The sequence below is a fragment of the Papaver somniferum genome, chromosome 1, assembly GCF_003573695.1.
Source record: "Papaver somniferum cultivar HN1 chromosome 1, ASM357369v1, whole genome shotgun sequence".
NCBI lineage: Eukaryota > Viridiplantae > Streptophyta > Magnoliopsida > Ranunculales > Papaveraceae > Papaver > Papaver somniferum.
The window spans coordinates 117,627,874-117,652,479 of NC_039358.1; the positions used below are offsets into that span (position 1 = coordinate 117,627,874).

The 24,606-nt window shown below is 38.5% G+C and overlaps 1 protein-coding gene and 1 long non-coding RNA gene across 2 annotated transcripts; one reads left to right on the top strand and one right to left on the bottom strand.

The window, feature by feature from the left end:
• The first annotated feature begins 291 nt into the window (after positions 1-291).
• LOC113349690 (calmodulin-binding transcription activator 5-like) lies at positions 292-1,963 on the top strand. Its single transcript, XM_026593714.1, has 4 exons — positions 292-302; positions 346-463; positions 701-1,051; positions 1,223-1,963. Exons 1-4 carry the CDS (start codon positions 292-294, stop codon positions 1,961-1,963), a joined length of 1,221 nt encoding a protein of 406 aa, XP_026449499.1.
• An 11,050-nt stretch (positions 1,964-13,013) lies between these two features.
• Positions 13,014-18,014, bottom strand: LOC113297972. Its single transcript, XR_003333924.1, has 2 exons — positions 17,731-18,014; positions 13,014-13,437 (listed from the first exon to the last, which is right to left on the bottom strand). It is a non-coding gene; the product is annotated as an uncharacterized LOC113297972 (long non-coding RNA).
• Between the last annotated feature and the right edge of the window lie 6,592 nt (positions 18,015-24,606).

The following is a 24,606-nucleotide window of genomic DNA, read 5'->3' on the forward strand; positions in this document are numbered from 1 at the left end:
AGTTTCAAGTGAAGAAATTTATGGTGGTGATCGATTTCAAGATTTGAGATGATAATTCTAGGGTTCAGTGGAGATGAATTAGGGAAATAGCAATTCAGAGGACGCTAATGCTTGGGTAAGCCTCTAAGTTGATTTAATTTTAGTTTCTGAATCGAGTTGTTTCAATTATCGAGTTTTGTTGGTACTAATGGAACTAAGGCTTGATTTTGGGATGGAGTGGAGCTGCATGTATTTGTAGTTAAAGTTATGTTGATGTTCAGTGATGGGTTCATGTGTATGTGAAATTGAAAGATGGGTCTGAGGTAATTTTATATGTTACGATTGTTTCTGAGATATGAAATTCAGAGAAGAAGAAGCCATAGGAATTGTGGGTTTGAATCAAGAGTTCAGGGAAGAATCAAGATGGGTTCATAGTCATTGTCAAGGAATTGAAGGAGTTGTCGATGCTGTGAAGATGAAATGGGTTTAATCGGTTGCAGAAGGAGATTCGATTGGTGGTGCTGTTGATACTGCAGCTCAGTTCAAGAACGAGATTTCATAGAATCAAATTAGTGGTGTTGATATGAGGAACTCAGTGGGAAGAAGAACAATGGATGGGGGAGGTAGTGATTGATTGTTGCTGTCGAAGAAGAGGCTGGAGCCTGGATCTGTTGCTCTTTCTGCAGTAGCGTGTTAAGCATGCTATACTTCTTCATTGAAGAGCGGCCTTCTTCCATCTGACAATGTAAATAAGCACGATTCATCCTTTCACGGTTCTACAAACACAACTTCTGTGCATCCTTCAATTGATGGTACACTTCCAACCGGTGGACACATTCAGACTGTGGTTACTCAAGCAAACTCAAATGTCGGGAAAGAAGGCTTTGAGCCAATGGTAGAGGGTGCAGATGGTTTGCTGGCACAAGACAGTTTCGGAAGGTGGATGAACTACGTGATGACCGAATCCCCAGGTTCATTAGACAATCCATCGAGTGGATCCTCGATTTCAAATGGTTATGGATCGAATATAAATGGGGAAGTGGATCATCATCACTCCTCTATGCATAAACAAGTTTTCACCATTACTGAAATTTGACATACATGGGCTTTTTCATCTGAAGAAACAAAGGTGTTTTTCCTCATTCCATTCAGTATTTTGGTTTCGCCACTCCCTGGTAGTATATGGAAATCTCATTAGTCATCTTACTTACATTGTCTTTTTTAATGACTATGACTTTCACAGGTCATAGTGATCGGATATTTTAATGGAGGACCATCACATCTTGTCGATTCGGATTTACTTATGATATTAGGTGACGAATGTATTCCAGCTGAAATGATTCAACACGGGGTATATCGGTGCAAGGCTTTACCACATTCTCCTGGGTTGGTAAACCTACATTTGAGCATGGATGGTCAAACTCCTATTAGCCAAGTTATGAGTTTTGAGTATCGCTCTCCTTCAGTGGTAAATGAGGTGGCTTCACCTAACGATGAACCTAGCAGGGATGAATTCCAGATTCAGATTAGGCTTGCACATCTGCTCTTCTCATCAAGCAACAGCCTGAGCATCCTATCAAACAAGGCATCTCCAACTGTGTTAAAGGAAGCAAAAAAGTTTGCACACTCAACCTCATCCATTATCAAAGATTGGGACTATTTGATTAAGTCAGTTATGAACAATGATATCTCATTTCAACATGCGCAAAAAAGTTTGTTTGAGATCACTTTGAAGAACAAATTACATGAGTGGCTTTTGGAAAGAGTAATTGAGGGGTCAAAGATCAGTGCTCGTGATCATCAAGGTCTTGGGATAATTCATTTGTGTGCAATTTTAGGTTATACTTGGGCTGTTCGACCGTTTTCACGTTCTGTCCTCTCCTTGGATTTTCGCGACTCTCGTGGATGGACGGCTTTGCATTACGCTGCACACTTTGGAAGGTATGGTTATCCTATTCTAGTAAATCGGACGCTCCACCTGTAGTTTTTCTATCACGATGGGCTGACTAGTCTTTGCCTCTTCAAATTAAATATGTTTCACAGTGATTTCTATAAATACAACAACCTATAGGCTATAGCTATAGATGAATTATCTGAAGATTCTGAACACATTATTTTTGTGGTAGCTTTGATATATTGATCTCAAACCAAGGTATTACCTCACCAGAATTTGGTTTTCATCTGTGGATCTTAATTTTCAGGGAAGAAATGGTTGCAGACGGGAATGAAATTACGGGTTTACGGGCCAGCCGCGGGTTTCACAGTACGGGCCGCGTTAACCCGTTTCTTCACAAGCCACTAATTATACAACCCGCGCCCGTCTTGTTTAGTTACCATCCGGGACGGGTGCGGGTTTTCACGGGACGGGACGGGCCAACCCGCGGGTTTTGGCTTGGTTTGCCAGCTCTAGGTGCAACAACTCTTGACAGATCCTTGGTTGGCAGTGACAGCAAGGTTGGTCGATAATAAGAACATGACCCCCATTTGTGTATGTTAACCAGTGACTAAAAGAAAACACCAATTAGATAACATAAATAAAATCAAACAAAATTATGCCCGATCAGAAAACACATCCATTCAATTGAACCGAATTGGCGTTGAGCTTGAATCAAACTTTAAAACCCATTGTTGAAGCTTAATTGAATATTTTTTACCTGCAACCTTCACCACCGCTATTATAGAAACTAAAAACCTGATTAGGGTTCTGACTGAATTCATATAGATGAAAGAGTAAACATTGTTGTAATTGAAGAATATGCCTCCCTTCAATGGAAAACATTACCACGAACATTAAACCGTTAAAAGAAAGAACCTTAAAATCAACACAGACGAATATGCTTCCTCCAATGGAATTCATCATAATCAACAAATAAATAAAAAAACGTAACCGAAATTTCTTGTACAATGAAACTCAAAAAAGAAAAACCTTATCCGAAAACTAATAGTGACGAAGAGAGAATGAGAACGGAAAGAGGAAAAGAAAACTCAAGAGGAGAATAGAGTGAGTTTGGTTTTTTTGTTTCACGAAATATTAGGAAATTATGTGGGAAAGAAAACGGATTCCTCTCGTTTGAGAGTTCATGTTTTGGAGCAAAATTAGAGGAGAGAGAAAATTTGGACCAATTTTAAGGAGTGGGTGACGTTTACTGGAAGGGGTATTCTCAACCACGACGTGGGCGCTCATATGTCTTAGGATTTTAAAGGTGTTAGATAGATTTGTTTCTGTAGGCCCTCTTTAGTTTGTCATTGGTTTCACCTATTTACCACCCACACTTTTCATATTTGCCATCCACTCAAAAATTTTAAGATAATTCTACTTTTCAATTCTATTATTCCTATTCATCACATGACTAACTATTACCATTCTTAATTATCTTCGTCATTAATCACCATTATCATTCATAACCATTAAAAAGCTATTAAACCTATGTTAGAATTTTGTGAAATCATACAACACCAAAAAGTTATGAACTATCACTATATTTTCTATCATTTAATTCGTAAACAGAACAACTGCATGAAACAGTCAGTGGTCATCCAGAAGATAACATCCCACTACTCGTTCTCTTCATTAAGAGCAAGGGATACGAGGGTTGAGAGTTTCTTTTAAAATGAAAGAGTTGATCAAATTTGATCAAATTAGATCCTACTATGGGTAGAGAGAAACCCTCATTCACCTCAAACTCAACCGAACACTCTTTAAATCGATAGAGTGGATGAAAGCCTCCACTATACGGCATATTATTTGTCGTTTGATATAAGTAATACGGCATATTATTTGCCATTTGATAGGAAGTAATACGGCATATTATTTACCGTTTTATATAAGTAGAAGTTAATACGACCAACCTTTATCCGTTTGACTGAAAATTTTGTTTAACCAAATTTTCCTTTGCAACTATAGCACTGTGGCCATTTAAAGATACATGTAAGCAAATCTAACGAACATTAGGTCCCATTTCCAAAGTTAACTCTTTATATGAATTCATCATAACCATTCATTTCATAATATAAAACAACGGGCATATATTATTGGTTAGATACAATAGTGTATCTCATGAATTTCTTTTACTACGGCTCATTATATGCCGTATAGACTACCGTGTTATATATCTCCCCTATCGCATAGTAGGATTTACACTCGATCACTTAGTTCCTCATTCGTTTTGAAAGGGATAGAGTGTCAAAACACCCTGTCCCATAACCCTTGCTCTAATTGCCTTTAAGAATAAGATTGTTCATAGCAGTCATAGTCGTCCAGGATTGGACGACCCCAAATTCCTATCTTCTTGGATAGTTTCTCAATCCTAGTCCGCTGAAAATAAGCGTGTTCATACCAGTTGTACTCGCGCAGAATTTGACAAATTGGTTTTATCGGTTTTGGATTTTTTTGGTCATTATATGAACGCTCTAGATCGGCCAACAAAAATACTAACAAATAAAAAAGAAAGACGTGAAGGAGGCGGTGGTGACGGCGGCGACTTGGATTAATTTTTAGATATTTGGATCTTAAGGTTTTTAGACGTGGGGTGAACAAAAAGAACTATAGGGTGCAAAAAGACAAAGTCAACATATAAAAAGGTAGTATTTAGGATATTTTACAATATATTTGGGTGTTAATTAGGATTGTTTGGAGTGGTAATAAATGTGGATGACAAATAAGAAAATGATCGGTGGCAAATAGGTGAAACCTTTTTATAAATACTTAGGTCTTCTCATTTTCTTTGGCTAGTCTCTGTCTTCTCACCTTTAGTTTCAATTTGCTGGTAAGGTAAGTTAGTGGGATCATCTGATTTTTCGGTTTTTACTTCTTACGATAGTTTCGCTTTTCTCATATTTTGCTCTATTATTATTTTCCAAGTCATTTATCATCTAATGGTATCAATATTTAGCTTAATATACATGGATAATTCTTATTTTCTAGGTTTTATGAATGCTCGTGTGGAACAACATGATGTCGAAATCATAGTTGGTTATGTATTGTCTTGGTCCGATTTTATAAATCGCGACTCATCTACTTGTACCTCTTCAGAGTTATATTTTCTCATTTTATAAGTACTTTATTGCAGAAAAGGCTAAACCGTCATTCTCAATCTCCAAGAGGACGAATTCCCTATCATGTACAAGTCATTGTGACACTTATATCTCGATATTGATAGAAGGGCTCATGACCACACTTTGATAGTTCTATAGCGAGTGAGGACGCTCAACTTCCATAACTTGCTTGTGGAGACATACATATTGCTAGGTATAAGGCTTATTCCTATGCACATGCAAAAAAAAAGCTATTTGACATACCAGGTGGCATGGTAAACCAATTGCGCCACTATGGGAAAACCAATAAGCGATAGACTTTCTAGCGAATGATATTATGAATAACGCTGGCGATATTGTGATTATCGTTGGTGTTATAAATTATATCGAGCGATATAAACAGTATCATTGGCGATATTAATTATATCGACCACTGGATATTTTGCAACAACTATTTCCCCCTATCGATTCCTATATATACGCTCTCGTATTTCTCTAAGGTACTCACACCTACTTCAACCTATATTTCACTAATTTTTGCATATCTATTCTCATTTTAAATTTCATAATCATCAATGGCGAGATCCAATGAAGAGAGGAATGTTATTATGAATCGGTTAAGATTACAACAATAAATGCATCGAAGGAGGTTGCAAGAACTTGACGATGAGGAAGCTGAAGATAATAAACTCATCGACATTTTGATGCTAGTAAATACGGGCCAAATACCAAGAGTTCCAGAGCCACAAGAAGTATTCTCAAGAAGGTATGCGTATCGAGGGAGGGAATTTTACCATCAGAAGCTGATGCACGATTATTTTCTTCCCAATTGTGTGTACTCTGATCAAAATTTTCAAGGTCGATTTCGTACGCCTCGTCATCTGGTGATAAAGATTATTGAAGAGCTTTGTCGAGTAGAACCTTAATTTAATTATCAGTTTGATGCACTCAATATTAGAGGTCATAGTCCTGAACAAAAAGTTACTTCGGCTTTAAGGATTCTAGGTTATGGCACTCCAGCGGATGCAAACGATGAGTACCTTCGTATGGGTAAAACAACTTCATTCACTTACCTTTCATTGTTTTGTGAAGTAATGATTAATCATTTTGGTCCAACTTATTTACGAAAACCAACCGAGGAAGATGTTAGAGAAATATTGAGGGAGAACGAGGAAAGGGGATTCCAAGGAATGCTAGGTAGTCTCGATTTTATGCATTGGGTATGCAATGATGCGCTGTTTATTGGGCTGGTCAATATAAGGGTCATTATCCAAAACCAACAGTTATCCTTGAAGTTGATGCTTCTTATGATTGCTGGATATGGCACGCTTTTTTTGGTCTTCCGGGTTCACAAAATGGTATCAATGTTTTGCACAAGTCGCCTATGTTTGAAGATTTGAAACATGGAATTTGTCCCCAAGTCCGTTTCATGATCAATGACTACCCGTACACTCATGGATGTTATCTTGCGGATGGTATCTACCCAAAATGGTCCACGTTGGTTCAACACTACCGTCAGCTTCCTGTCGGTGCATTGGGTCGTTCATACCGGCATTTTAACGATGCCTAAATGGCAGCGAGGAAGGATGTGGAACGCGCTTTTGGAATTTTAAAGAGGAAGTTCGCTATCATTTGTGGCCCATATCGTGGGTTGAGTCCTCGTGAAATGCACAAAACTATGCTCACTTGAATAATTCTTCATAACATGGTAATTCAGGAAACCCGTCGTGGTCCGGAGTGGACTAACTATGAAGATGAAGATTTGAGGCCGGAGATTCAACCACAAAGAGACGTCCCTGCAAGGAATTATGCTCAAATGACTAATTACATTCAAAACCGAAATTTGTATGACAGTTTACGAGAAAATCTGAGATTGAATCTTTGGGCAGAGCATGGAAGACAATGAGTTATGTATTTTAATTCAAGTTATGTATTTTAATTTAAGTTATGTATTTTGAAATGAGATTGAAATTAGGTATTTATAGAGGAGAAAAATAATAGCCGTTGGATGAAGATCTGATAAGCGATGATCAGAGAGTCGGACGGTAGCTTGACTAGCGCTGGCGATTTAAAGACCAGCGAGCGCTGACTTGACCATCGAGCGATGGACACTCTATCGCTCGCTGGAACCCTGTCGTGTATGCCTATATGTTCTTCCTGACATATGAGTTTGCAGTTTGGCATACCCATAGTGGGTGCATATGTGCCAAAAATCAGTGTTTGACATGTGGGAATAGGCCTAAAAGGTAGCTCATTGGATACCGATGGAAAACTAAGGTTTCCCATGATCCTGAAGAATTATGATTGTATTTTTATCTTTCTAGTTAGTTTTATTTCTATTAATCTTTTTGGACAGTTGTACTACTTTTTCTTCGTCGGGTTTTTCCCACCTTGGATTTTTCTTGTCAGGGTTTTAATGAGAAAACATTTGTAAGTCCAACTTTTTTTTTGGAATCTTTACATTTATTTTCTATGTTTTTCCTTGGAAGTGGATGTATTGGGAGCTTATTGGAGATATATATCCCTGCCTAGGGTAAATTCTAATGAGCTTTTAATCATCTAACTGGTTTTATAAGATGTCTAATTTTCTAAAAAAAAAGAACTTTAATCATAAATAAGCAGAAGAAATCAGACAGAAGATTGAAAAATTAGGGTTGCAGAGGTCTACTATCAAGGGTTTCCAACTTCTAAGCATTTTTAAATCGAAAAATCAAATAATTAGAAAATTGATAGAAAGCTGTTAAAACAGAATGTGGGCATGGAGAAGATGAAGTCGAGAGAAGATCGAACGAACAAAATTCTACACCCGATTTGCAGAGCCAACGACCGACTTTGGTCGTAGTTTATTACTCCTATTTTGTGGGTTTTTGTTGTTGTTTACTTTGATACTGCCTCTGCAGAGGAGGCTTGAGTCCATTCTGAGCCCCAAGCATTTTCTGTTACCAATGCATTTTCGATGATCACTGTGCCAGTGATAATTTACATAGCTTAAAGTCCCTGCTGAGAACGACCACTACATGTCCACCAAAAATAAGGTCAAGACAGAACTGCTCTGGTGTAGCTTGAAAATCCACAAGGCTCACGGCTACCAAGAGTATAAACAAATGCAATAGTAAGATGCATATCTAAATCACACAAACAAGAATCAGAGATAAAGCAACTACAAATTTTAAAAAGAGTAAGAGCAGACAATGTCATCAGAGAATGCGTGGTAGAGTATCAGAATGGGTTTAGTTGGCAAATAGGGGCAGGGAGGCTAGAGCATTACCACTTGCATTAACATAAAGCCCCAACCAACTAACCTTACATGCACCTTAAAAAAAACAGAATATCACCATAAACTACTCCACTACTAATATTTACATAAAGCAGGAATTTGATACCAAAGATGCAATTGTTTGTCTTTCCCCTGAAACCATATCACTCTACCCATCTTGTAACCAGGTCTTCGAAATTAAAACACTTATTTTCGCTCCTTGTCTTCAACAGGTTCTTTGAGATCAGATCACTCAAAGACCCACTGGCTCTCCGTCCTGATATGTTTCTGTTGTTCTGAGGTGAAGTCATGCTTGAAGTTGAAGCTGTCGCAAATCTCCTGGGACGTCTTTTTGTCAGCAACTGCCTGGCTAGTTAGGTCCAACAAGCTCTGTATGCCCAATTAATTTTCGGCCTACACAAATATGGGTGGTTTCGGATAAAACATTAACATTAGAGAGACATCACATACAACGAACATAATCATAATAATAACCTAAATTAACAGTAATAATCTAGAAAGTTAACAATCAAGCCAAAGAATCACGAAAAAATACTGCTTATCCGATCAACTACCAAATTGAACAAGTTTAAGTGAATTTCAAAGAGGGATAACATACTTCCAGCATTAACGACGAAATAAATTGATAAAAAGAACAAACAACATGTTAACACAAACAACTTACAGCAAAGAAATGAGATGATATGTATACAGACAAGAAAGTTGACTGAGCAAAACACACATGCCTTTATGCACTAAATGATTACTTGTTCATGAACAACCAAAGGTTTAAAACAAGCAGTAATTAACAAGTGCATAATAACTTAGGCATTTAACTAAAGTTGATAACATGCATATGAACAACAGATTGAACCTATCACAAAAGTCAAACTTAAAAACAGATAATGACCATAACCCTAAATAAAATACCTAAATCACTACAAAAACTCAAAAATCCCCAAATGGAAACACCCTAAAATTAATGGGTACATTAATTATATGTCCTTCTTTTTCAAACCCAACAAATATATCCTTATTCAACAATAAATATGTCCCTACTTTTTTATAACCTTATCCATTTAATATTACATTACCTTAATACCCTCACTCATGTAATATTTTTCTTTATTTCAAAATGGAACAAATTTCTTCCTTTACCACTTCACCACCACCACTAGCACCACCTACCAACCGCCGCCACCACCAATATTCCACCACCACTCCTTCACCACCACCATTACACCACCAACAGTCCTCCACCACCACTAGTCTGTCGACGCCGCCACCACCACTAGTCTGCCTCGGCCGCCGCCACCACCGTCGTCGTCGCCGCCACCACTGGTTCAGATATTTTTGTATCAACAACAGTAGTTGATCCATTTCAGTTGGATCAACAATGGATGTTTATCCATTTCAGTTGGATCAACAGTGGATGTTTATCCATGATGATGGACCAACAGTAAGTGGCATAAAACTGAAATTGATACATTTCACAGTAGAAGTTTATCTATTGCAGTTGGACCAACAGTAGAAATTTATCCATTGCAGTTGGATCAACAATAAAAGTTTATCCATTGCAGTTGGATAAACAATATAAGTTTATCCATTTTAGTTGGATCAACAATGGATGTTTATCCATACTGATGGGAAAATGCTACCATTTCATCAGCTGCAGTTTCAGATCCACCAACAAAACCATCAACTACCATCAATAATCCATAGCAGCAACCACTACCACCGTCGCCGCCGACACCATCGGTTCAGATAATTTTGTATCAACAACAGTAGTTTATCCATTTCAGTTGGATCAACAGTGGATGTTTATCCATGATGATGGATCAACATTAAGTGGCATAAAACTGAAGTTGATACATTTCAGTTGGATCAACAGTAGAAGTTTATCCATTGCAGTTGGATCAACAGTACAAGTTTATCCATTTTAGTTGGATCAACAATGGATGTTTATCCATGCTGATGGAAAAATGCTACCATTTCACCAGCTGCAGTTTCAGATCCACCAACAAAACCATCAACCACCATTTATAATCCATAGCAGCAACCGTCACTGTTTTCTATGAAGCTTCAACACCAATTCGAACCACCACCACCGTCGCCACCAGAACCACCACCGTCGCTACCATTATCATCCTTACTTCTCTCTTCATAATTCTATATTCCCTGTAATTCCTACACATTCATCTATTCATTTTAATCACAATTAATCCATTAGAAGCATCAGCAACTTCAGATTCGAACACACCCATTACTTCTCAGCAACAACAAGTTCATTATCTCCAACATATCCTATTGATTCACATACTATAACCATTTCTAAATCAATTTTATCGCAGCAGCTCTCAGATCCCCATTTCTTAATCGAATCGAACCACCAAATCGTTCGCAAACGTTGCTCAAAACTTGATTTCAAAACCTAAAAAATCAGATCTCGTTTTCTTTGGGTATGATTTTAAAAATCGATTGTAGAAGAAGAACAAGGTTTCATATGTTGTTGATACATCTCGATTGTCGGCGGCGAAGGTAGGAGAATTTGCAGAGGTGGTGATGATGGAGATGCTGCTGGTGGTGGTGGAGCAATGGAGGGTTCACTGCTAAATGAAGAAGTAAGTAGGTGGAGCAATGTAGGGTTCACTGCTAAATGAAGAAGTAGGTGGAGCAATGTAGGGTTCACTGCTAAATGAAGAAGTAAGTAGGGATAGACCTAGATAAAAATAATATATAAGGGGGCAAATTTGGAAGAAATAAAATCCTTATTGGACCCCTTATGGGCTTAATGATGAAGAGGGACATATTTATTGTGTGATAAGGATATTTGTATAGAACATCAAAAGTAGAGACAAATATTCAATTACCACAAAATTGATTTCCAATACCACTGAAATAAAATAAAATAAAAGCACAAAAAGCAAAATTTAAAAAAAAAAAAAAGTACTTACATGGATAAGTTCGAACAAGGTAGCCTTAGAGCAACTGCAGTCGTACGACTATACCCAAAGATCAAAGATCAAAAAACGGGACCAAATTTGAGTTTACTCTGTACTGTGACGCTACGGGATGAAGACCAAATTTGATCGAGCGGATAATTTAGTTACGTTTGAAGACGGGCGGATAATTCAGTTACGTTTGATTTGTGGGCGGAGATTTAAATTACGTTTGAGACAGGCGTAGGTTAAATTAACGCCTGACGACGGGCGTAAATATAAATTACGTTTCACGTGGGACGGGTTTTTAAATTACGCCCGTTTGTCAGGCGGATGATCATCTCACCGTGCCAACGCACGTAAAATAAAATTACGCCTGGCGATAACACGTTTCTTTAGCACGTATACATACACACGGGCGGAAGCATTCTAGTACGCCTGAATGGGGCGGAAGCATTCTAGTACGCCTGAATGGGGCGGAAGGACCATTGTACGCCTGCTAATGAGGCGTAAATTTTTTTTACGCCTATGTGGGACGTAAACGTAATTTAGATACGTATGATAAAACTAAAGATCAAATAGGCGTGATTTTAATGTCCGTTTCCATGATCATCTCAGCTGGGTGAAATATTTCCTCTCTAATGCGTCAATATGGTTGTGGCTAACTCTTTCCTATAATGTGTTCCACCCATTTTCCTCCATGTATAACTAAACGTTTGCATAGAACATTTGGTTCTTTCCCTGATACTATTTTTTTCTTGCCGAATACAAACGAATGATATGAAAATGTGAAAGGAATTCATCTGGTATATATAGGTATAAAATAAACCCGTTATTAACATTCAATTTCAAACGTTCGAAAGATATAAATATCTTACCAACGGTCAAAAATCTGCTACGCAATCTCCAACGCCAACGTTCGAAAAATTTATCATTCTAACGTTCGAAAATTTTCATTTCATGTTTCATAATTTTGCTAATAAGGCGTAAAAAAAAGTCCGTTTGAGAGGGGCGGAATTTTGGTGTCCGCCCCAGAGAGGCGGAATTTTGGTGTCCGCCTGGCAACGCACGGAATTCTTCTGTCCGTCTCATCAGGCGTAAATTTATGTTACGCCCGCAACAAACGTAAACAACCAACATACGTAAATTTGGTTTACGCCCGTTAACAAGCGTACTTTAAATTTACGCCCAGCATCAAGCGTACTTTAATTTACGCCCGACTATATTAGAATTTGGGATTTGGTCGCGACCATATTTGGTCTGGAATTTGATCTTTGGTCCAAATTTGATCTTTACTCCGTCCCACTATATTAGGATCTCATCCCATAAATTTGGTTATACTCGCCCACTGTGGATGCTCTTATCGACCTTAACAAACTCAGCATCCCATATCTTCAGTTCGTCTTCTCCGGAGTTCTCAACATGCTGCTTACAATATTCAATCACCTTAGCTAAGATCCTGCTAGTAACGTTAGGCAGAGGGGTTCTTTCCTCAAGATTACCATCATCGTTCATTTTCTTAAACATTTCAGACTTCAGAGCTACAGCTACATCGACAACATACTCTGCGCCGTCAGAACTAGCGAGGGTAAGTTTCTCTCTAGTCGACATGATTAGAGAATGAATTAAGAAGAAATGAACAAATCTAACGGTGAAAGGAGCGATTTAAGAAACCCTAGTTTTCTTTTCGGTAAGATGAGAAATGGGGAAACGAGACGATTCATATATATCCTAAATTGTCGAAAGATGGATTGTGGGCCGCGATCCAAGTTAGGTTTTGGCCCACGTTTTAGGGTTTTTAAGGGTTTTTTTTTTTTTTTTTTTTTTTTGCTAGGAAAGGAAGATATATTGATGAAGGGAAAGATTACAACTGATTTAGGAAGAATGGAGGATAATTGTCCAAACAAACACCTGTTACATTGTATCTTCTACTGTTTTTAGCTGTTTTATCAGCCCAACCATTAAAATTCCTATTAACGTACTCAATTTTAACAAAGCTTAAATCTCTAAGAATAAAAAGACAATCTTCTAAAATAGAATTGTTGGACCAACTAATCTGGTTCCCACTTTTATTGAGAAAAGTAATGGCATTCTTTGCATCATTCCTTGAGCAAATTTTTTTATAACCTCCAGCTTTAGCCCACTTAACATCTTCCAGTAAGGCTATGCATTCCGCTTCCTCTGGATTTAGTGATTGTCCTGCAACTGTTTTGCATCCTTTGAACTCCCCTGTTTGATTAAAGACAACAATCCCGACACCAGAAGTATTAATATCTTTATCATAAGAAGCATCGCAATAAACTAATAGACAGTCATGTGGAAGGTCTTCATTCGAGGGAGCCACCTGAGTGTCAACAGTAGTAGGGCGATAATTCTTACTAGAAGAAGTAAGAAGTTCATTTGTGTCACTAATCAATCTAGAAGCCAATCTGACAGTGCAATGAGTATTAAGGGGTTTTTGTTGGAAGGTATGGAAACATCTGTCTCTCCAAATACTCCATGCAGTAGTTAAAACCGAGAAGCCATGAGTATTATCAGACAAAAGATGTTTACTAATACAATCATAGATGTTAATAGTAGTAGCAGAATCTTGAAGAACCGAATTTCCAAAAGACAAAGGATTCCAAACAGATATAGAATAAGGACAATGCAAAATAAGATGCTCAACAGTTACAGGAGAATTGGTGTCGCACATGCTACAAACGTTGGTTTGATTAGGCTTGAACCGAGACACTCTATCCTTAGTAGGCAGAATACCTTCAATGCATTTCCATAAAAACAATTGGATTTTAGGTAATAGAGAAGCTTTCCAAAGATTTTTATATATCATATTAGATTGAGCATTAGGATCGGCAGGAGACAACTCACCAGCCAAAAGCTTATAATGATTTAACAGAAAAGTTGCCATTCTTAGTGAATGGCCAAACTAACCTATCTCGACCAGACAAGGGAATTCTAATGTTCATAATTTTCTGACTATTTTCTTGAGTAAAGAAAGCTTGCACCAGTTCTGAATTTCAAGTGTTTAAATCTTTGTCAATCAAACTATTAACACAAAGATTAGAATTAGGGTAAGAAATGCTTAAGCGACTAGACATATTTGGAACCCAATTATCAATGAAAGCATGAATATTTTCACCATTTATAACTTACCAAATAGCATGATGCTTAATTATACTAAGGCCATGACAAATGCTTTTCCAAACCCACGAAGAGTCCTTAATACCTGAGTGATGCAGAGGGTGATAATTCTTAAAATATTTGCATTTCAAAATTCTAAACCACAGTTCATCTTCCGAATGAATACGATACCAAGCTGTTTTAGTCAGAAGGGCAACATCAGTGAACTTTAAATTCCTAAATCCTAATCCCCCTTTCATTTTATGAGTACACACTTTTTCCTATTTCATAGGATAAAAACCACCATTTGAATTCTTTCCCCACCAGAAATCACGTTGTGATTGCTCCATCTTGTGCATGAGGTCATATAGGAGGAGGAAGGAATTCATATGGTGGATGGGAGAAGAATTCAAAACATTATTTACCATGATTGACCTGCCATATTGGGTCAGGTTCTTACCTTTCCACTTAGCCACTCCATTCGCAAAATGATCAGTGAGAAAGGAGAAAGACTCATTCTTTAATCTTTTCAGAAAGAGCGGGATACCTAAGTGTTTATCATTCAAAATAACTTTCTTAACATTAAGTGATCTTATGAGGGAGACACAATGATCTGGATGAACATTCTTGCTAAAGAAGCATCCAGATTTTTGAAAATTTATCACTTGGCCAGAGATGAAACTAAAATCCTTAATGAGAGACATTAAATTGTTAGCCTCATCATGAGTAGCTTTAGTGAATAAGAGACAATCGTCAGCAAAGAGGAGATGGGAGATACTAGGAGCCTCTTTACTGACTTTGAACCCATGAATGAGATGACATTTTTCAGCATGCAATAAATATCTCGAGAAAGACTCCATACATAGAATGAACAAGTAGGGGGATAACGGGTCCCCCTAACGGAGACCTCTACTAGGTTTGCGTGCAGTACAAGGAGATACTTGTGGTACTAATACATTGATAAATAATGTTACACCAAGAGTCAGAAAATCCAAAGCATTTGAGAACATCAATAAGGAAGGGCCATTCTACACGGTCAAATGCTTTAGACATATCTAACTTAAGACCCATAATACCACATTTGTCTTTTTTCCTCTTCCTTTTCATAGAATGAACTAGTTCTTGGGCAATGATCACATTATTCTGGATATTCCTATTCGGAACATACGCAGATTGGAATTGTGATATAATTTTGCCCAAGAGTGGTTTCATCTTGTTAACAATGATTTTAGAGATTATTTTATAGCTAGTATTGCATAAAGAGATTGGCCTAAAGTCAGCAGGAGTCACATGATTGTTGACTTTAGGAATTAGAGACAGAAATGTGTGGTTCATTTCTTTAAGCAAATGTCTAGAGTGGAAAAAACTTTGGACAGTTTTGAAAATATTGTTTTCCACTAATTCCATATTTTGTTTATAGAAGCCTGGTGGAAATCCATCAGTCCCCGGGAGAGACCATGAAGCCATTTGTTTAATTGTGTCTCTAACTTCTTGTAAAGTAATGGGACTCAATAATTTGTCATTGTCCGCATTAGATATACAAGGATCTATGATATTCAGAAAATCTCTATTGCGAAAAGGATTGGACGTAGTCCCAATAGAACTAAAGTGATTAACCAATAGATCTTCAAGTTGATTCCTATCCTTAGACCATTGGTCATTGTTCAATTTAAGGGAACTGATATGGTTGAAATGCCTTCTTCTGTTAACATAAGTATGTTAGAAGTTGGTATTTCAATCATGCCCTTTTATGAACTCGACTCTAGACTTTTGAGCATAAAATTCTTCTTGGATTTTTTGCCAATACTCCAACTGTATCTTAACTTGATTAATAGCCTCAATATTTTGAGTAGTATTAGCTTCACTATTCAGAACTTGTAGTTGAGTTCCAAGAGATTTGAATTTATGATTAATATTACCAAAGTGCGAAATATTCCAATTTTTCAGTTCAATTTTCACATTTCTAAGTCTATTAGAAAATTGAAAGGCATGAGATCCTCTAATACGAATAGAAAAAGTATTCTTGATTACAGAATGTGAGGAAGGGTCACTGAACCAGTACATATAATATATAGGGCCTTTTACCTTGATTAGAAAGAGTATCCGTAACCAAGATAATTGGTAAGTGGTCTGAACCTATAGAGTCAATATGAAAAACTTTTGAGTTTGCATAATGACTCAGCCACAGACCATTTACTAGAGCCCTATCTAATCTAGCTCTTATATTATCATCGCCAGATTGTTTGTTGACCAAGTGAAGGGTGAACCCACAAAGACTAAGTCAGACAAATCAGCATTATCAATAATTTGTTGAATGATTGGTAAATCCTTAGTAGTTGGTCTTGGGAAAGTAGACCTCTCATGGGCAAACATGGTAATATTGAGATCACCTATTAATACCCACGGGAGATTTGCTTGTTCACCTATTTTGCTGATGTAATCCCATTGTTGCAACTTCTCATCATGGTATACAAAACCATAGAGAAACATTACTAGGAATTCTGGTTTACTAGGGTCATAAGAAATTATAGCATTTATCATTTTATCTGAATTATCTACAATTTCAAGGTTGAAACCACTCTTCCACAGTAAAGATATGCCATCAGAGAGACCAATAGATGGAAATATCCAATTGTTAGGATAGTTGAATCTTCTCAGATATTGGCTCATTTTAGTGGAGTCATTTTTGGTTTCACATAAAAAAATCACATCAGGATTTTGACTCTTAATAAGATTATCTAAAGCAGTTCTTGTAGTAGGGTTGTCGAAGCCCTGACAATTCCACGACAAAATTCTCATGATGTGAGTAATAACATAATGACTAGAACTGCAAGTAGATGTGGCCAGACAGACACTATTTGTGCAGAAGGGCAAAGAGTAATAAAACCACTGCAATGTTAAACACGGATAAAAAGCACAGAAAAGACAAGCCAGCTTATATGCTATGACTATGTAAGCAGTAAACTCAACAGAAAACAGATCAACAAACTTGTCTAAACACACAAAGTAAGCAACAAGAACAACCAAACTGCATTCAACAATGCAGCCTAAACAATCAATATCAGAGAATACAATAAGGTCAATCAAGCGCGGGATAAACAAGTAACCAGACAGATTATTATTTCCAAATAACAAATCACCCAAGTTTATAAATCTAATCAGGATATCAACCAACAATAACGTGTACACAATAAACACATAATAGCAGTTGAGCGATTGACTACTGAAAGTTGAAGAAATTAAGACAAGAAAATTAGGATCTGGAAATTTGGGGGAGAAATTAAGTTTTGAACTATTCAAGAAATTAGGGCAATAGCAGATAAAGGACAAATTAAAAGAGTCACAATTGATGAAATTAGGTTTAGGGGAAATAGGGCAAAAGAGACTAGGGATTATAAATACCTCGTTATTAGCTTTCACGTTATTAATCAACGTAATTCCTTCATCAACAGTATTGTACTCATCAATTTCCTCCATTTCCACACCTTCCATTGGATCAATCAGGTTGCCAGTAGAAATCACATGTTGCTTACAGATAATCATATCATGAGAAGAGTTTGGATTGGGTTGTAAAGTGCGAGTGGTTGAATTATTGAGAAGAAGTGGAACAGGTTGATTTGGGATGACAACGGTTGGAGAAGAGACATCACCGCCAGAACGAGAGCGTTTGTTCCGTCTTTCTTCAGAATCATCGACAACATCTAATGCCTTATCTTTTGGAGAGGGAATTACTATATTGACACCCGCAGAAGAGTTCGGGGCACTCATATTATTGCCACCACCATTATTTCCTTCAGGTTCATCCAATTCTGCCTCAACATCTTCATTTTCCCGAACCCATATTTCATATGAAGACTATTATTGGGGCATCACATTCCATTAGAGGGGCGTCACCTAATAAGATAAAAATGGGTCACCATAAGTAATATCAAAACCCTCTATCTCAAATAATTTTATAATGACCAAACAACCCTTATTTAGTTAATTTTAATTTAATTTAATTAGATAATAATTAAATTAATGAATTTTGTTATATACTTGATGAATTCTGGGACAAAGTTTTTGTGGGAAGAAAAACTAGAAATAAGAAAAAAAGAAAAATTTTGGAGATTTCTTTCAAACCCTAGATTTTGATTCACTCAACCAAAATGAATGAAACAAGTTACCAATTCGAGGTGGGTGAATCTTTGTATGATAGAGAAAACAAGTTTTACATCCCTCATGTTGGAGACCAAGATATGGTTGATTTGTTAGATGGTAGAGAGGGTTTAACCCAAAGTGATGATGAATCTCAACCAATTGAAGAAATAAATCGACAAAGTGATGAACCAATGGTTGAAAATCAACAGGTATGCCTCTAAACTATCTCCCGTGAGCTCAATTTCGCTCAAAATTAGCTAAAGTACGTAAAAAAGTTCAGATTTTTCGATTTACTGCTCGTGTTACAGTTGGATTGAAGCTTCGTTCCCAACCGTAATCTCAACTTACAGTTAGGTTTTGATGCAATCCAACCGTAACTGGTTTTCAATGAAGGATAAAAGAAGTCTTACGGTTGGGAAGATGTCATGCCAAACCCCACCGTAAATAATTTTTGCATGGGTATTTATTGCTATTTTTACGGTTGGGTTTTGCACAATTCCAAACCGTAATACTCTTACGGCTAGGTTCGATTTTTGTTTTCCCAATCGTAAATTTTCCTGTCAGTTAGATTTTGTTCCTACGGTTAGAAATCTAGATATTACGACTGGGAATATAGTTTACGGTTGTTTCTGTGGCTCTTAGAACCCAACCGTAAGTGTACTTTTCCCTCTTCTTTTGGACTAATGTTGTGATATTTTGGTTGATAGATCGTGCTTCCACCTAGCCCAATGTCTTCCCAACCTGATGCAAATGAAATTCGAACTGAAGATTCTTCCGATCACTATTTGAATGACTTGGTAGGTGTTTATTTTGTTTTGAAACTAATGGAAAGATGTGTTGCTCATTCATTTTGACCATATCACTATGTTTTTTGACTAAGTTTGAGTTTTTGGACCATGTAGACATGGAAAACAAAGAAAGAAGCACAGGCATGGACAAGAGAACGCGACAAGTTAATTATGTGTGTTATAGTTTGTAATGGATCAACAAATGACCACCACTTTCAAATGGTTTGCGAGTGTAGTGGAGAAAGTAAAAGTCATGTGAAAAAGGGTACCGAATATAAACCAAAGACGAAGAGGAAGAATACCACTTTCACTAAGAAGACTAAATGCCCGTTCAAGCTTCAATTCAAGCACAACAATAAAAGTAAGGTGTGGTATTTGGAGAAAGTTGTATGCGGTCGTCATAACCATCCCATACTGGATGCTTTGCTATCCCATTCTTATGCGGCGCGGCTTAATGATGAAGAAAAACTCATTGTAAGTTCCATGACCGAAAACCGTATGAAACCCATTGATATACTTGGTCATATGAAGCTCCTCAACCCATCGAATGTTTCTACTTTGCCAACCATCTACAACGCCAAAACAAAATTGAAAAATCAACAATTGAAAAATCAACAATTAAGGCATTTGGGGGAGAAGTATAATTACTCGGTTTTCCATAATGAAGATGAGGATGAACAAATAAAGAATCTCATATTGGTTTCATCCCGAGTTTATACAATTGGCGCGGTTCTCCAATCAAGTACTTTTAATGGATTGCACGTACAAGACCAACAAGTATGAGATGTCGGTGTTGAACATTGTTGGACAAACTTCCACCAACTCTCCGTTTAGTGTCGCGTTTTCCTTCTTGGAAAATGAGCTTGAAGAGAGTTATGTGTGGGCACTACAAAAAGTGAAGTTATTCTACGTGGAAGGATATACTCCAAAGGTGATTGTCACTGACAAGGAACAAGCATTGTTGAATGCAATAGCGAGGGTTTTCCCGGATGCTCGTCACCTTCTTTGCACGTTCCACCTATGGAACAACATTGAGACTAAATGTAAGACCATCATTCGTCCAACAAAGAAAAGTCAAATGGAGAGAATAAAGAAACTATCGGTTGATCAACAAAAGGAATCCAAAGAGAAATTTAAGAAGGATGACGAGTTGGCGGAACTAATATGGGATAATTTCCAAAAGGATTGGGAAGCCATGGCATATTCTCTCACCGTGGAAGATTATGAAGAACGATCTCGTATGTTATTGGCTAGTTTGAGAAGTTATCCAATTATGGTGAAATATTTGGTGGACAATTGGTTGGATCCGCACAAAGAGAAGTTTGTATCCGCATCCACGAACCAATATAGACACTTCAGCAACCAAGCTACAAGTACGGTGGAACCATCTCACAACTGGTTGAAGAAAAAGCTTCATAGTGGTGATGGTGGATTTGTTACGGTATTCCAAGCCATGCACACCTATTCCTATGTGACCTCAATATAGTTAGGGAGGCTTTTGAAAAAAACCGATCTAGTAGACACACTAAATGGAAAGACAATCCTTGGATTCATGGAATTACTCATAAAATATCGCATCGTGCAATTGATTTGATCATGAAAGAAGTGATACACTTTGAGTTGGGTAACTTTGATGGAAGAGAGTGTGTTTGTCCTAACATGACAAGTTTGGGCCTCCCATGTCGGCATGTCATAGCCAACAATTACAATGACAAAGTTATTCTGATACAAGATGTTGATCCATTTTGGCAAAAATTATCATTCCATGAAACAATAGTTGATCAAGATTTTGGAGGAACATTTGCCAATACCGACATTGGAAAAGCGCTGGCCGCGAAATATCATACATTAACACGGGGGCAAAGGCAAATATGGTTTAGTAACTAGAGTAACTTCGTATACCCACAAACTAGGAAAAATATGAAGGAACCACTGTTTATGGGTGAAAACTATTTCTGTCGGTTTTGGTAAGTTGGGGTGTGTGGATGAGAAATGAATCTAAACCCTAAAAAAATGCACTGCACGAGAGTTCTTGTGATTCGAGAAATCAATATGTACAACTCTGGCCTAAACTAAGAAATGGCCGTTCCAGACTTGCTTCGGTCACAAAGTGAAGGAGATGGGATTGATCTTAGGGATGGAAGCGAAGAAGATGTTGAGATTGTGAAGGTGTTGGCTGTTTTATGACTTGTATCAGAAAGCTAAACTGGATTGCAGAATGTAAGCTATCAGTTCTGGTGTTTGGATACGATTGTATCAACACTTGGTTTTCTATCTTGTCTTGTCTTGGAAATAGGGAGGAGAACCTATTTATACAAGTCATTGAGCCTAACCCTCGTATCTCGTGGGAAGTGGAGGAAGTGGAGTGATGGAGTAGTGGAGTCGTGTGTTAGTGCCACACGATCAGTCTTGCCCACTTCTCCCGTCATCACTAACCGTCCATGTCTTCCTGACACGTTCTTGTGATGGCGTGTTGCACGCTGCACGTTGTAAACCGCCAGACAAATACCCCAGTATGTATCCCCCAGTTTGTGACATGATTGATGTCTCGATCGTGTGGATCGTGGGACCCACAGGAAGTAGCATGTAATGCTAGGTTAAATAACTAAGTTATTTGATGTCCATACTTATAAAATATCGTGTGTATTATATGCATGTAATGCATCGAATATATTCAGCATGTATGAAGCATCGCTTGTTTTAAGGCTTAACGGAGTAAGTCACGAATTAAGCGTCTTAAAATAGCATCACGTCCAGACACCTTCGAGTGATCGTTTGGTGGCTATACAGGCAAGCCCTGATTTGGCCGATCATCCCATGTGGAAGAGTGGTGGCTGGTGATCGTGGTGATGCCTCACTGATCGCCTAACTCCTGTCTTAGGCTATCCGTCCAAGCTGGCGAAGTTGGACGAATGAGATGACTTGTGACCCACATCTGCAACCGTCGGATTAGGGTTTAGAAGGTGCGCAAGTACCTACTTTCAGTTTGGTCGAATCCATGCATGGGAGATGTTTTTGGCAAGACCGACCGGGCATGCGTGTAGAAGGCTTGCCGGTGTACATGTTCGTACTTCACTGTCTCATGGAGATGTGATCTAAGCCACTCGATTTTTCCGACAAATTTGAGTGGTCGAGATCGGTTTGCAATTGGAACCGCGTGACCATGCCTAGTTTGGGCGCACGAATAGATGCATCTATCCATGGTCGGCCTTGACCGATTGGTCACACATGTAGACGGGCCCACGGTGATTGTGTTGACATGCTTGGGACCCTTTGAGTCTACATCTACATCCTCCATCTATGCCTACGAAGATGGACGGTCGCGACTGATTTGCGACACATGTGATATTCCGCAAACCCTAATTAGGGTTTCGTGTCCACGCTACTTTGGCTGCACGAATTGGCAATGGTGAACATGCCAATACTTGTTTGATGGTTATGGGTCTGATCTAAGCCATCCAAACGTGCCGGTGAAGTTGGATGGTCGTGATCGATTTAAGACCCTTAGTGGAATTTCTTGCGACTCTTAAAGCATCACTCCGGCTGAACTTTGGGCGAGCGTTTGCTCCTCCCTGGTTAGGTCGTGAGATGGTCGGCTATGCAGGTAGAAAGGGGGCCCGTCGGTGTACACAACGGTGCTTGTGCGACCGGGAATGGGGTGATCCGCGCCGTCCAATCGCGCCGGCGAAGATGAACGGACGTGATGGATTTGAGACCGTCGTAGGCAGACTTTGCTCGTACAAGCTCCTCCAAGCCGCTCCATACCAGCCTGGACACGCAACTTCAGGCTGGTATTTGGTGGTCGTTTGGGAGGCTTGGTACGTATTCGACCGACCAAGGCATAAACGGGCCCGCTGGTTGTCATTAAGGTGGTATCCTGCTCCTGCTGAGGATCGTCTAGGCTGGTTAAATCATGCGGCCAACTTGCGTGGTCGTGATTGTTTCTGAGACCGATAAGGACAGTCCAGATTCAAATATGCTCGATCGGGCTAGTATAACACACCGAGAGATGTAGCCTGTACGGGTATTTTGTGCATGCCTCACTATTAACACTTGGAGATTCGTGTTACTCTGATGAGTGTAACACTCAGTCGTCATGCCGCACTAATAATGAGAGTTCTGCGGGAACAACATAGGAGATACAAGGCTAGTAATTCATTAATTAATAATGCTATAAATTCACAGGGTATATGGGATTGTTGTCACATGCTCCAACCTGGATGAATTTTGGTATTTAATTCACAGAATACCGGGATTGTTGCCACATGCTCCATTCTAGGTGAATAAGTAAAGAAGTATTCATCACTTATCAATGGCTTTATCCTTTGCAGGATGTCAGCGTATAAATTTGATTTTTACAATTTTAGACCTGAACTAAAATCCACCATCAACATTAAGTCCCCTGCCTGGCGCATAATGGTTACACTATTGTGGGGTAGGCATGAGATGCTGACAAATTTGTATACTGAAATGACCAAGCTAAAGTAAATACATATTTACCGCATAGACATTGCCAGGTGTCGTCTTGGATCTGGTCAAACCTGATTAGGGTTGCGGAGGAAGTACGACTTAGTCGGTGTTGGGGCCTTATTCATCTGATAAGCTCTGCCGTAGCTGATTCAGCCTTCCTTTAGGGTTTTCTTCAACACATATGTGGGGTTTAAAACCGTCATTTTTCGATAGGATTTTCTTGCAGAAACTCCATCTCTTCATCATGTCAAACAGCAGCAGATCATCTTCTTCGTATCACCCAGGATCTTCTGCTAAACGCGCACGCACATCTGAGGTTCAGGATGAACAGCTTCGCGATGACTCTCCTGTTTGTACTCTCCGAGTTAAGAAGACTGTACCGGTTCGTTCTCCCCCTTTTTTATAGAGATACCCATGTGTGACAGTGATTGATGATGATGATTTAACCAGTCCTCTTCCTTCGAACTCAAATACACCCACTCCTGCGGACCTCGATGATGCCGATCTAGGTATCTCGTCTTGCGAATATCCCAATGCAGGTCTTCCAGTCGATATTCACATGAAATTTCTGTCTTCCAGCTATCGAACCGTCGGCGGATTCTTGGTGCGGAAGGAGTTTGTGCCTTTATACACAAAAGTATGGAAGAGGTATGGCCATATTGCAACCAGGAATGTAGTTCAACACTATTCATCTGCTTTGGTTACCACAGTAAATTGCCTCCTCCCTATGATTGTCGAGATGGAAGATATCTCCATCCGTAATGTTGCTGAATCAAAATTCGAAGAGTGGGAGAACATGGTGTCTACCTGTGAATCGATGGGATTCAATGTGGGTTGGCTACGACAGCGTCTTGACATCATCAAGGTTGATCGAGCCGGC